The sequence below is a fragment of the Diceros bicornis genome, chromosome 2 (genome assembly GCF_020826845.1).
Source record: "Diceros bicornis minor isolate mBicDic1 chromosome 2, mDicBic1.mat.cur, whole genome shotgun sequence".
NCBI classification, from domain to species: domain Eukaryota; kingdom Metazoa; phylum Chordata; class Mammalia; order Perissodactyla; family Rhinocerotidae; genus Diceros; species Diceros bicornis.
This window is the reverse complement of record NC_080741.1, coordinates 67,528,556-67,543,129: the sequence shown is the minus strand read 5'-3', so window position 1 is coordinate 67,543,129 and position 14,574 is coordinate 67,528,556. Positions and strand designations below refer to the sequence as shown.

At 42.2% G+C, this 14,574-nt stretch overlaps 1 protein-coding gene across 4 annotated transcripts in view; it reads left to right on the top strand.

Annotated features, from left to right (window-relative positions):
* Nucleotides 1-255: 255 nt before the first annotated feature.
* The window catches only part of TAFA4 (TAFA chemokine like family member 4), a 158,171-nt gene continuing 143,852 nt past the window's right edge, over nucleotides 256-14,574 (top strand). For 2 of the 4 annotated variants that reach the window (XM_058562691.1, XM_058562673.1), the window contains exon 1: nucleotides 352-503. Coding sequence is in view for 1 of the 4 variants with exons in the window: in XM_058562667.1 (XP_058418650.1) it covers nucleotides 302-420 (119 nt within the window). In the remaining 3 variants the exon portion in view is untranslated. Of the gene's footprint in view, nucleotides 504-14,574 lie in introns of all 4 variants that reach the window. The other 2 variants (XM_058562667.1, XM_058562682.1) reach the window with 2 other exon arrangements.

The following is a 14,574-nucleotide window of genomic DNA, read 5'->3' as shown; positions in this document are numbered from 1 at the left end:
GCGGAGCGGTGGCCACAGCGCGGCGCTCAGGAGAGGCGCCGGGAGCCGAGCGGTGGGGGCGCGCTGACCGAGCAGGAGTGCGGGGCGGGGAGAGGGCCGGCCCACGTGGACCACCGGGCCGGCGGGGGCAGGGGCAGCCGGCCCGCCCGGCCAATCAGCGCGGCCCGCGGCGGGCCCGGCCCCTCCCGGCCGGCGCGCTCGCCCGGCTCGGCTCGGCTCGGCACTGCTAGCTGCGCGCAGCCTTGGACGGGGCGCACGGACACGGGCGCCTAGAGTGGAGTCGCAGCGGCCGCTTCGGCAGATGCTGCTTCTCCTGCAGCAGTTTCGGGCTTGTCTTTGGAGAGACGTGGGAACTTCCTTTCACAGAGAGTCTGCGGAGGTGATGGGCCAATCCCAGGGCGCCCGCGGGGAGGCGGCACGGTGAGCGTCCCCCCGCTCCGGTGCGGAGATCGGTGCCTTGCCCTGGAGGCTGCGGGTCCGACTTGGCTGCCGGCTGTAGTCGAGTAAGAAGGGTTGCAAGGGGAAAGGAGGGGACGGGAAGATGGGGTTGGGGTGGTCTTGACCCGGTGCTCAGTCTGTCTCGTGGGCAGCAGCTGCCTTTCGGGCCGATACCGATTTGACTCAGGACAGCCCCCCTCATCCCGGCCCTTTGGAGTGCGGGAGTGACTTCCTGTGCCGTAGTTGGCGTGCACCCCGAAGTTGGATGCCGCGCTTCGAAGTGAGGATGTGTGGCTGGAGAGGGGCAGCAGCCGCTTCCAACTTCGGGGTTCGTGTCTGCCCTGGATGCGGGAGAGGCCACTTGATGGATTGGTATGCGGAGGGGGAGGGCGAGCTCTTGTTTTGGAGAAGCCGGCTTTGGAGCTTCATCCCTCGGGTCTGAGCCAGGATCCTTGTAGGAGCCGGCGGGAGGGAGCAGGTTAGCCTACACCTGAACCCCTGGTTGCAAGGCTCTTGCTGGAAGAACGCCGCGTGCGTCCGGGACGCGTCTTCCAGCTGGGAGCGCAAAGCTTCCCGCCCTAGTGGAGAACTGGAGTGGGTCTGCAAGTTCCGTCTCTTCCCAAGTTAGGTACCTCGGATTTGTCCACCAAGCCGGCGTGTCTACATTTCTTCCCCTCTTTTTCAGACCTTCTCTTGCATCATTTGCCATGTCAATCCACTCCTGGAAGGGAGGGCATCTTTAACCCTAAGCCATGAGCTCATCCTTGGGGAGGATGGGAAGTGGAAAGACTGGTATCCCGCTCCTAGGGAGGCAGCCCAGGCCAGACACGGTGCCACTGGTGCTTTTTTCTCCCGAATCGGTATCATTTAACTGATTTAGGGGCGCCAAGGAGCCCTCTGAGAGCCTTAGCCAAGCTTTGAATCAACTCCCCAGCAAGATGTGTATGCACAGGTTCATGGACTCACAGACCTACCCATGTGCCCATGCCCCACCAAGATTTAAGGATACCCCTCCCGTGAAGCCTCTGTGTCCGTCTACTCTTTTCCTCTTTAACATTTCAATGGCCCTCCCTCCAAGAGGAGCAAGGTTGATGTGATGTGATAAGTGATCCCGGTGTGTGGGGATGGGCGTGTTGGAAGCCTTAGTCTGGTTCTTTCTCTAATATCCTTGGTACAGGGATTGTCCACAACAACCCGAAGCCCCCCACCTTCAGACTCAGACACCCAAACTTGCCCACGTTGATGGCTTAGCTTTCTGATCACACTGGCCCCCTCCAGACCACTCTCTGAGGGGTGAGGAGGTGAAGGCAGTTTGTCTGTGTGTCTGAGCCCAGTTCAGGCAGGGCCTGATTTAAAAAAAAAGGGGCTAAAATAATTTAGGTAAATCCATTTCACAATATAATGAGTGTTTTCCACTCAGTCATTTGATAACAGATGTATGACTTGAAGAATTCTTCAACAGCTCACAGTGGCTTTTACAGTGAGAAGCATTTCTGCCAAGTTTGTAGTCATAAATCAGTGTGCAAGCCCAATACTTCCTTTGGATTGGAAACACAGCTCTTAATAAGGCAGCGTGTGAGCAGTTTTCAGACTCATTATGACTAACGATGACTTATGTCCTCCCAAACTGACCGTGGGAGTTGGCATTGCTCATTTGTGCAAAAAGCTTTCTTTGTAAGTGTGGATGTTTCTTGATCAATATTCTCACAGCTGAAAGCTCTATTTCAAGGTTTCCTTCCTCAGTTCTTCTGTCTCATTGTTCTGCTTTGCATGACTTTGCTCTCTACCCTCTGTACCATCCTAACTACCCTTTGACACTTTAAAATTTATTATAAGGTTTTAAGTCATGATTTGCCTTGGCCAATTTTCCCTGTTAAAAGATAGGAAAGTTGCCCTTCCCAGAAAAGCAGTGGCTGCCAATTTACTGATTTTTGAATGACTTTAATTTTTTTACTTCTTCCCCAACACACAAAAACACCTACAAATATCTCTGCTTGATTATTGAATATTTTCCATTGGAGGCAAGCTTTCCATATTTCTAGTACTAGAATGTTCTAGGTCACTTGAATTTCAATATTCATTTTTTGCTCTTTTTAGAGATGTGTATTGTTTGATGACCTAGTTCCATTTAGTTTAAAAAAAAAAAGTCTTTGCTTCGTCCCCCCACTTCCTTTTCAGTGGCACATAGCCTTTCTCTAATAGCTGCTTTTATCTGCACAGCTCATTTATTGTTATACTTAATATAATACTTTGTTATGTAAATTATGTGTTGATGCATATGATATTAAAACTGCATTCACTGAGGATTAACCCATGGGTATGACATCATCATCAGCCAATCCTCTATCTGATTTGAACATGCATTGACAAAAGTCACATTATCATATTGAGCAAGGGTTTCTATACTGCCTATGATGAATGAGAAAAAGAGGGAAGTCTTTTTGGCTCTTCTTAACTCTCAATTAGCTGCCCGGTTGGAGAGTTTTGGGGATTTCTATACTAAGAAGCTTAGCTTAATAAGAAAATTCTCAGATTGCAGTTTTATAGATCTCTTTAGTATTTGCATAAGTACATTTTTCCTTTTATGCCTTCTTCCTCTTTGTGAGTTTTTCACCCTGCATTCTGGCTCTATTTCTTTATGTATATGGAGAGATGTCATAGTAAAGGGACTAGCCTTTTGATTTTTTTTTCTGTCCTCGAGATAGATGGAACATATAGATGATGGACTAATTTGTTTGTGTACGTGTGTGTTTCATCAGGTGTTGGATATAAATCTGCTGGGATTAGCAAAATGACTTCAGGTCCTGAAGCCAGTCATAGATGACGGGGAGATCATTCAATGTGCTTTATTCTAATTTGTTAAGAAGATTCCGGATTGAGGATGGAGGACAGGCAGTGGGAAAAAGATGTCCATAAAGGGATTGGTGAAGTGATCTTGGCCACATTAATCATTTCAGAATTATTTGTTTTGAAAATGTTATTAGAAAAAGCTCACTTGGGTCCTAGGCAGCCCTTACTTATAGATGTCAGCTTCAGCCTTTGTATGCAGTTGCACCTTGTAATAATACCCCACTCAGTTTGTGATCTCCAGCAACCCACCTCTCACAAGATAAAATTAACTTTGGCTTCCCGTCTATTTGATATTTGTTGAAAAAATAAAAATAACTCTTCCTGTTTTACAGTTGCCATTCAAGTTAAATCCATTTCCCCCCATAAAGTCAGTTAAAAGGGCTCTTGTGTTTTTTTTTAAACATAAATTTAATTGAGCAATCTGGTTTAAAGAAAGACTCAAAGGCTTGCAGAATTTTAAATCTGGAAAGTATCTCAGAGTTCAGTTTTCTAGAAGATCAAGGGTAGGAGGTGTTGACTTGAATCGTTATGGTATAAAAAGAACTGAGATGAAAATCCCGGGGTTCTCACTCCTAGCCCAGTGCCTTTTCCAATAAAGACCTGCGGGGAACGGCTCTTGTGATGTGGTGGGACCCTCCATTTTAGCCCTCTCTCTAGAGGAGCACCACATCCTTTTCTTTCACTGTCAAGGCTCAGTGTATTAGAACATTGCACTAGTTGAACCCAGCTCATGGATGTGACAACCTTATGCATCAGCTAGCTTCCAGTGGCTGTCACAGTATCTGCAGTTCCAGAGGAGACATTTAAAGGGGAGCCAGCGGCGGAAGAGGATTGGGTAGAGTGACTCAATTTGGACCTATCTGAACACATGGGAAAAGACACGGATGTTAAAATGATGACAAGGCAGTTTTAGGTAATGATTTAAGATTTACTAGTGAAAGTGAACTCAGAATATTAATTGTGTGATAGTCTCCTCTTTCATACTTTGTGCTTTTTAGTTGCTGTAAAACCAAACTAATGGTTGGAATAAAACCCTATTTCCTGGCATGGTTGCAAATAATGAGAATGGCATCCTACATTTGTTGACTATTTAGCGTGTGCCAGGTGTAGGCTGTTGATGCTAGTGACACATTCTGGTTAATAGATGGCTTTCTCTATATGGATGAACTACTGGTTTTCAAAGAGTCGTAAATGTAAAACAACGTTGAACCTTTTTTAGTCACTTTTTAATTCAAAAGATGTCAGGATCTTACAGTAGCAAGTCATTGGCATGAGCATAAATAACTTTAATTCAGAAGTATGGTAGTGTCAGATATTAGGGGGTTCTTGTTGATAAAATGGCAAATAAAAAGATGCTGTATTTAGAAAGATAAAAAGATAGTAAAGATGTGGATAATTTGTCTCCTTTTATGAAATTGTGTTTAATATTGTTAGTGCAGAAGACTGAAATATGCCTTTTAGAAAGATACGAAGATATCCTTATATTTCTTATAATGTAAAGATAAAACACTAGGCTTTTTTTTTTTTTTAAATAAAGATATGGCATTGCACACAAAATACTCTATTTTGGCTTTGTTAGTACTATAAGTTCATTCCAAATTAGAAAGCAATTGAACGTTTTTCTGCAGCATTTCAATTTTCTTAACTAAACGTGGAACTGTCAACAGCTAGAGTTATCATTATTACTTTTTTTAATGGCCATCTGCTTGGATTCTCTTAGTTTCAAATCTATGCCTTCTGCTTAAAGTTTTCTCTGAACATTCATGGTTTTATTTCTTTATTTTACTCATTTTCATATCATTCTTTGCTTAATGAATCTTGAAAATATTGACGAGTGCTTGGTATACCATAGGTACCTCCTATGAATCATTGGGCTGAAAGCCTCAGACTTGAGATACAGATTCTAAAATGATCAAAGAAGGTTTCCAGCAAGAAAGAAGCTTAAAGGTCATCTAGTGTGGTAGTTCTCAACTGGGGGCAATTTTGCTCCCAGGGGACACTGGGCAATGTCTGGAGACATTTTGGGTGGTTACAACTTGGGGCAGGATTGGGTGGGTCTCTAGTGGGTAGAGGCCGGGGATGCTGCCAAATATCCTGTTATGCACAGGACAGACCCCACAATCAAGAATTATCCGACTCAAAATTTCACAGGTGCTGAGGTTGAGAAACCCTGCTCTAGTGCACCATTTTGGGTTCAGAGTAGTGAAATAGCTTATCTAGTGTCCCATCTGTTTTTTTCTAGACAGGAACCCAGGTCTCATGCATAAGCCAAGATTCTTTTAATCACTCTAAGCTTCCGTTTTGACGATTTCTTTCTTCTTTTTTAATTTATAAAGATAATACATGTTTGGGGCAGAAAATTCGAACACTATAGAAGAGTATAAACAGGAAAGTGAAAAACGAACCCAATTCTGCCATGGAGACAATTCCTTTTCATATTTCAGTAAATATATTTCCAATTCCCTCCCTCTGCTTTTATCTACATACAGACATTCAGACGAAATCGTTTTAGGTAAATGGGGTCATATATCATATAATCTATGTCCTGCGTTTGTTTACTTGGCAAAGGGCCACTGGAGGGCCTTTGGTGAACCCGTGGCTGGTGAAGGAGGCTGACGTGCCTGTGGTCACATGAAATCCCTTTGATTGTGGAGACCTCCTGTGCAGTGGTGACCATTTTCCGTGCATTCCTATGAGACTCTGATATGCTCTGGAGCCATTCTGGGAAGGATGAGAAATCAGTGAAAGAGCTACATGTCATTTTTGTTCATGGCTGTATGTTATTCTATTTAAAATTCATCTTAATGTTAGTCATAAAACACCCAAAAGTTAAAAGGAATTTTGAGTTTCTTTTTTTTTTTTTGGTGAGGATATCAGCCCTGTGCTAACATCTGCCAATCCTCCTCTCTCTCTTTTTTTTTTTTAGTTGAGGAAGACTGGCCCTGGGCTAACATTGGTGCCCATCTTCCTCCACTTTATATGGGACGCTGCCACAGCATGGCCTGCCAAGCAGTGTGTCAGTGCTCGCCCGGATCCGAACCAGCGAACCCCGGGCCGCCGCAGTGGAGCGCACGCACTTAACTGCTTGCACCACCCGGCCGGCTCCTTGAGTTTGTTTTTAATGCATTCCTCTTTGCCAAAGACAGCAAGTTTCATAATGTCAGTATTGGAATAAGTCCTTCAGTTCTACCTTTGCTATTGGTGTACAGTTTAAGATTTTAAGTAGCTTGAAAGCTAAAAATATTTCTTATAGTGGGGTGTTTAATTAAGGCCATCCAAAGAAAATATTATTGAGGTGAATTCTCTGCATGTGTCAGTGGGGGCAACAAATCTCCAGGGCCTGCAATCTTCCTTACTATTTAAATCATTTGGCAGCTCTTCCAGAAGCAGCCAGATTGTAATGTAAACATCTGTTACCTTTTCTCTGCTTTCAGAACTGATTATGCAACCCGGCTTCACATTGGAGACACACAGCTTTCTTCATCTATATTTTTGGATTAATTCCTTCTCAGCACACACACACACACACACACACACACACACACATCCACAGACAGAAATCAAAAGAGCCATAAAATTGGTTACCATGGGCCCAGCTCTCCCAGGATAAGACTCGCATCTTCTTTGCACTCTCTCCTGCTCTTTGCGGACCATCGGGTCTGCTCAGGACACAGAGCTCTGTTAAGCAAGCTGGGGAATGGCTGTGAGTCTGTCCCTTGGTACCAATCTCGTTCTCTTTATGTGCTGAATTTCCACTCACCTCAATGCCTAGGGCCTGATGCACAGCTGAGGAGATTTGGGAAGCTAGCTTAAACATCCCCAGTAAGGCCTCCTAATACCATTGGGGGTGGAGGTGGTCAAGGAGACATTTACATGGAATTGGATGTTAGACAGCAAATGTCTCTTTCACTAGAGTTTTCTGTGGGTATTTGCCATTTTTTACATCAGGGAATGTTTGTTAAATATTTGCTTTGTTGATCTTTCAAAAAATTTATAGTAGCAACAATAGCTGTTGTTCGTTGAATAAGGATGTTGCTGGGTATTGCGCTGTTTTTTAAAAATTGTAGTAAAATACAAATAACATAAAATTTACCTACTTAACCATATTTTTTTGGTGAGGAAGATTGACCGTGAGCTAACATCTGTTGCCAGTCTTCCTCTTTTTTTGCTTGAGGAAGATTGTCCCTGAGCTAACATCTGTGCCAGTCTTTCTCTGTTTTGTATGTGGGATGCCACCACAGCATGGCTGGATGAGCAGTGTGTAGGTCTGCACCCAGGATCTGAACCTGCAAACCTTGGGCTGCTGAAGTGGAGTGTGAACTTAGCCACTACGCCACCAGGCCAGCCAGCCCCTACTTAACCATTTTTAAGTGTACAGTTCAGTGGCATTAAGTACATTCACATTGTTATGCTGTCATCACCTCCATCCATTCACAGAACTCTCTTCATCTTGCAAAACTGAAACTCTGTACCCATTAAACGACGACTCGCCTTTCCCGCTCCCTCCAGACCCTGGCAATCACCATTCTACTTTCTGTCCCTAGGAATTGAACTGCTCTAGGTACCTTATATAAGTGGAATCATACAATATTTGTCCTTTTGTGACTGGCTTATTTCACTTAGCATAATGTCTTCAAGGTTCAGTGTTTTAGTGTGTGTCAGAATTTCCTTCCTTTTTAAGGCTGGGTAATATTCCATTGTATGTGTATTGGCTTCACATACAGTGGAATGTATTTTGGCTATTGGCTATTGTGAATAATGCTGCTATGCACATGGATATACAAATATCTGTTTGAGTCTCTGCTGTCAAGTCTTTTGGGGTGTATACTCAGAAGTGGAATTGCGGGATCAGATGGTAATTCTATTTTTAATTTTTTGAGGAACTGCTATACTATTTTCCAAAGAGGCTGTATGATTTTACTGCACTAAGCATTTTTACACACTATCTCATTTAATCTTCCTCCAAGCCCTACAAGGTAGATAGTCATCATCTCCCTTCTGTGCACGAGGAACGTGAGGCACGTTGGGATGGAGCCACACAGGTAGCTTGTGGTGGAGGCGCGATTTGAACCCAGGCAGTGTGGTAGAGTAAAGCTCTCAACAGATCATTCATTCTTTCAATTCAAGAAAGATTGACTGAACTCCTCATCCATTTGGCTCAGGTATGGTGGGGGATAAGAAATAAATAACAAACACGTTTATTCCAAAGAGAAGCTCTGAAAGTCCTCATCCTGCCACACTGAGGAATTTAATTGAGACATGGAGTTTCCGTGGGTCAAACACTCATTGTGAAATTGGTATTTTATCCAAATAGTAAGAGGCCAATAAATATACAGTGTGGTTATTTTGGCTGTTAATATTAGTGCTGCCTCAAATCCTCTGGCAGTTAATAACCAGGCAGCCCACGGTTTTTAAAATGCCATGCCAATTTTTGCTTCTCATTGGAGGTGGAGGGTGGTGGTGGGTTGAGACAGTACAAGGAAATAATGGAGACCAAGATAAGCCTTAGGTAGGGTCTGAGTGATGACTGTAGTTTTACTTTACAGAGATGGTGCGCAGAGGACATGGGCATCTTTCCCACCAAAAAACACAGCTTAATGGAGTCATTGCAAAGGAAGGCACGTTTAGTCATTTATAGAATTAACAATTGATCAGTTTTGTGGTGCCAAGTCCTTTATAAGCACGCCATGTTTATTCATTATTGTGATTACCCAGTAGAAGCGGCTCTGCTTGATGTGATGAGCACAAGCAAGATGCGAAGACATTTAAATACACTTGAAATTAACGTTTGCACAAATAGGCGTCTGACGGGGTATTCTAATTTGATTCTAAAGGCCTAGAAATAAGCCTGTATCTAGGGGGGTTCCTCTTGGAATCCTAAGTCAGATGTGTGTAGCTCATTTGCAAGGTTCTGTGTTATTTAAAAGGAAAATGGCAGTTTTCCTTTCCTTCCTGCTCACCTTCGTCATGGGTGAGCACGGGGAGCAGAGAGGACCAGTAATTGCCATTGATCCTGGCCTGGCATATTGGGTCACCCTTTTACGACGGAGTAGCAAGCTCTGGTGTTCTTGACAGCAGGGAAAAGTCAGCTTGTCCTGATATATTCCCGAACAAAGTACACTAATGATCCTACGGAAGTATTAGTCAGGAAAGGAGAATACTCTTCAAGTCTGAAAGTTAAGGTCACCCTGAGAAAAAGGACTGGCAAGATTCCTAGAAAACTCTATTTCTTCAAGACATTTTGATTCCGAATTTACTCTCTTCGCGTTTACAAAAGACTCAAGATCCCAAGTGTAAACTCAAATTCTGATTTGATGTGCAAATATTTCTGAACCGTAGCATAAATAGACATGAACTTACAAGCAGTTGACTACATCCATGTACGAGTTTCATGGTCCTCATTTACTTATAAGTAAGTAATGAGGGGAGATGAATGTAGGATTTTAGGGGATTGCAGTTTTTTTTTTGTCCTCTGCAAATTCTGGATTTTTAAAGTTTATCATATATTATCAATCTTGTGTGGTCTGCTTGTCCCTCAATTCCACTATTATTGCAATTCTTAATATTATCACTTTGATCAGTGCATAAGAATTATCTGGAGGGCTTTGTTAAAACACGGATTCCCAGGCCTCACCCCCAGAACTACTGGTTCAGTCAGTCTGATATGGAACCTGAGAATTTGTGTTTCTGACGAGCTCCTTGCTGACAAGCCTTGGACCACATTTTGTTCAACACTTCTTTTTACAGCTCATCTTCCAGAGTTAAAAATTTTTAATATGGAGATTTTCATAAAACAAGGTCATTTTGATTAGGTTGTGAGTTGCTCATTTTGTAATACACTGATAAGCTGGTCTAAATAGTGTGATTCTGAAGATTGATTTAAATTACTGAGCCAAAAATACAAATTAGTTGTTTGTGGGATCAGTATTATGTATGAGAAACTGAATTTGATAATGTTCCCGAGTTTCTTTTAGAGCGTAAGATGCATTTTCTGTAGTTGAGGACTGTAAAAAGAAGAATTGTATCGTTGTTTAAATGGATGTTGAGGCAATTTTGATGCATGAAGCACATAACCAGCATATTGCCTACTTCTGTCATCTGGCTGATGTCTATATTGACCAGGAAAAAAAATGAAGCTTCTATTTACATGTACTTTTGGGTCTGATTTAAATTGTAATCCTAACGACAGGTAACATACAGGAATTTCGTTTTTGTTCCTGTGGAGTTAAGACTCAGCAGATGTTAAAAGCTGATGTGGATTTAAGATTTCATCCGTTCTGGGAAGAATTGAAGATTTAGCCAGGACTGGAAGATGGAGTGGTAGATAGAGTTATAGGACTTGAGGGGGTATGGAAAGTTTTTGCACAGATACCTGGCTTGTTGCGTTCTCCTGCCACTTGGAGGAATAAGTTATCTTCTGTGTTTGCCTAAATGAGAAGCTTTCAGTGGATTTTACTTTGTCTTGCACTATTAAAAAACATTTAAAGTTTGTAAACCAAAATCGCTTCTGAATGAAAAACAAATGTAAAGAACTTTATTTTTTTTGTAATCCTTACTCATTTTTAAAAATTGGGGTTTTGTAAGATTTTTTAGAGATAGTCTGACTTATAGAAATGTGTGGGTGTTGTCAGGAAGGTAAGAATTGGCAACCCCTAAGAAGCGTGGATGGGCTGAGTCAGTCATTTAACCTCCTCCGTCTCCAGAGCTGTGTTTTAATTAGATGGCTGGTTTGTGGAACTGTGGTGTATTGCTTATGACTAGGTTTGTACTAACATTTCCTTGGGTCCTGTCAGTCACTGTTGTCCCTTTGGCCAGTTTTCACTTTGGTCATCTCTGCCCAACTGTCAAGATGCTACAGCTCTCCTCCCTGGCTGCCTGCCGTTTTGCCCTTTGTCCCCGCTCCAGCACTCAACTCCAGACAGTTAGAAGATGAGGCTTCCAAGTTGAGTGGCAGACTAGGGCACGAAAGAAGATAGCTTACATGGAAGACTGAACAGCAGAAGCATCCAAACAACGAAATTGCCCTAATTTTTTTTTTAAGTACAAATGTCCACTTAAAAAAAACATGGCATTTGATTCACTGTAGATCCTGGTGCGGGTGGATGGTATTCTCTGCCGGCTGGCTTTGTATCATATGGACGGTGATGCCACGAGTCGTAATACAGATCACAGTGACTTGGTGGAAGCCCCACTGGTAACATGCAAGTTGTAAAAAAAAGTAAAAGAAAATTAGAGTAAGATAAAAAGAGCATAGATCACCTTTAACTATCTCTCCAACCCATTTCTATCCCTCCCTGTCCAAATACTTTTAAGAGTTTGGCTTATATCCTTCTGCACGTATTTAAAATATTTAATATACATCATGTCTCAAAGAAATCCAAACATGAAGAGGAGGAATGGACTGATGGTGTCCTGGTGGACTCTCTCTGCCCATTTGAAGTTGATTGGTCAATGCTCAGTGATCAGCAGAGGGAGGAAGCATATCTAGCATTTAACTTTATCTAAAAAGTATAATGTGGAAACATCAAACATCTTTTCTATTTATTGTCCTGTAAATTATGTATGTTTACTAAATACATAGTATTGTGTGTGAATTTTTTCACTTAGATAGTAACATACTATGTATACGCTGGTTCAGTAATTTGCATTGTTCACTTTCTGTTGTCTTTGAGATCTATCCATGCTGATACATAACATAGCTCTTGTTCATTTCTTCAGCTGCCATTGATCTTCCATTATGGATGTACTACATTTTATTTAGCTGTTCCCTACAGATGGGCATTCAGATTTTCCCATTTTTTTCTATTTCAGAGAGTATTGTGAGAACATTCTTGAACAAATTCATGCCTGACATTGAAAGGCAGTATTTACTGTTTGATGCTCTCTCATAATGACACATCTCTTTGTAGCTATGTGCTAATGTTTTTCTGGAGTAGAAGTGGAATCGCCAGGTCAGAGGGGGAGTTTTAGAGCCTCAAACTGCTCGACAATGCGTCTGGAACACGTGGGGACTGCAGAAAGTCTCTTTCATCATTATGTTCTCTTGGAATTAAGATATATAAACTCCAGAACAGATAAACAATCTCTTAAGTTCCAATAGAACTTTCTGCGATGAGGGAAATGTTGTAAAATCTGTGCTGTCCACTGTGGCAGCCACTAAGCCACAGGTGACTGTTAAGCTCTTGAAATGTGGCTATTGTGACCAAGGAACTGAATTTTAAATTTTATTTAATTTTAATTAATTTAGCTTTACATTTAAATAGCCACATGTGTGTAGTGGCTACCATTTTGGACAGTGCAGGTGGAAGATATAAACCATCATAGGAGGTACAGCTACTGTTGTACTTCGGTCCCAAAATGTTTTAGAAAGTGACTCATTGAGAGATGGCAGTGTAGTCTGTTTTGTTGAATAAGAGGCCCAAGACTCTTTCACTGAAAATAGATAAATAATGCCATGAAAACAAGACGGTGTCATTTAGATTTCTCAGGCATTTTCCTTCCCTCGATTAGAGACTCCTGTCTGTTCCGCCCTGGCTGGGCTGCCTGATGGGAGCCGCATGGTCCTACTGGGGCAGTTCTTTGTAAGGTGAATTGATGGCTATGTAAATACAGCCATTAACCTTAAGCACCTCAGACAGCTCCTTGGGCGCCGCCGTTTTCTTGCCCTTGAAAATGCCGGTTGATGGATGCCAAGATATTAAAAAAAATGTTTTTCTTTTCCTCTAACTATTTGAAGCAGTGGACCTTCCAAGTTACAGGCCAAGGAACCAGTGAAATTGAGGGCCTACCAGGCATAAATACTATGGCAGGGGTTTGGAATTCTCTTGTTGCAGAGGGATGTTTTGAAGGTTTACTTTAGATATATAAGAAATAGGACCCTGTGTATTTGTATGTATATCTTATTTTTAAAAATACACGAATTGAGTTATAATTTGAAAGCACTGGTTAAAGGGAGTTTGTGGAAAATTTGCTTTTAAAGCAAATGGAGTTGTATAATTCTGCAATATTTTAAAGTTAGGCATAGTCTGCTATTAAAAAAATACCTTCTTTTTCTGTTCTTGAAAGACAGTTTGAGAAGTAGATTGAGTGGGGGTGGTGGAGACAGACAGAAGATAGATAAGATTCCCATGTTGAAAATGCATTTGGTTGTAGGAAAAGTAGCAGTTGTATTAGAAGTAGGGTCAAAAGATGGCAGCTGCCAGTGTCTTATTTTCTCTCTGATATCGTCTGAGCCCTCTCCCCTGTGCTTACTCTCCTGTAACCACACTGGCCATCTCTCATTTCCTAGAATCCACTAAACTCATTCCTTCTTCAGTGGCTCTATACTTGATGTTCCTTTTCGTGGAACGTGCATCCTCAATTTTTTTCCGTCTCTTTTTTGTCTGGCTCCTTCTCATCCTGTAAGTCTCAAATGTTATCTCTGGTACGTATGTCCCTTACCTACTCAGAGCAACAGCACACTGGCCTCCTATAAAGCGTTGGTGGGAGTTTCCACTTGCTGACTATGTGGAAGTGCTTTGTAAACTGCAGCTCAGTGTATAAATGCACGTTGTCATTATTCCTGAAATTCTGCCAGAAGCCATGTGCCTTCTGCCATCCTGTAGTGATCTTCTGTAAGGCTGGGCATCAGAGTGAAAACTCAGAGGTGTTGAATTCAGAGTTGGGCTTCTGCCTTCTCATCTGATCCTCGGTAAATGCCATCGTTTCTCTGAGCTTTCAGTCTTTTCCACATTGACACACAGGGGTGGAGGGCTCCGATCTGCTCTTGAGTTTGGATGCGATAGAAATACCCATGGTTTTATAATTAAATTTCACAGAAAACAAAACCTCAAACCACGGAACACCTTAGTCTCATAATAAGTGCACTTGAGGTACTAATTACCTCTGAAATCTGTTATTATGTAAACATGATGAGGGAGGATGCAATACTGACCAATCTGAGGAGAAATGTCCAATCTGGGAAGAAATACGTCTAGTGGTGTATGTTGGAGTGGAATCTTTTGGGAGCTTCCTTGAAGTGATAGAAGGCGCCATGTTGGAGAATCTACATTTCGTTCATTTATTTAATCTCTGATGGTCCATGTATATAAGGTGGATATATACAATTCAGAGTTGTGGAAGAGATGCTGGTTGCCTGCATAATATCCATCCTTCCCCCTCCCTTTGTAATGGAACCCTGATTTCTAGCCAGGTATATGCAGTACAGAAAAGGGACTGTTTTACGATGTTTCTGGCACTAGGGTGGCCATGTGAGATATATGGAGAATTGTTGGGTGGGGGATATTT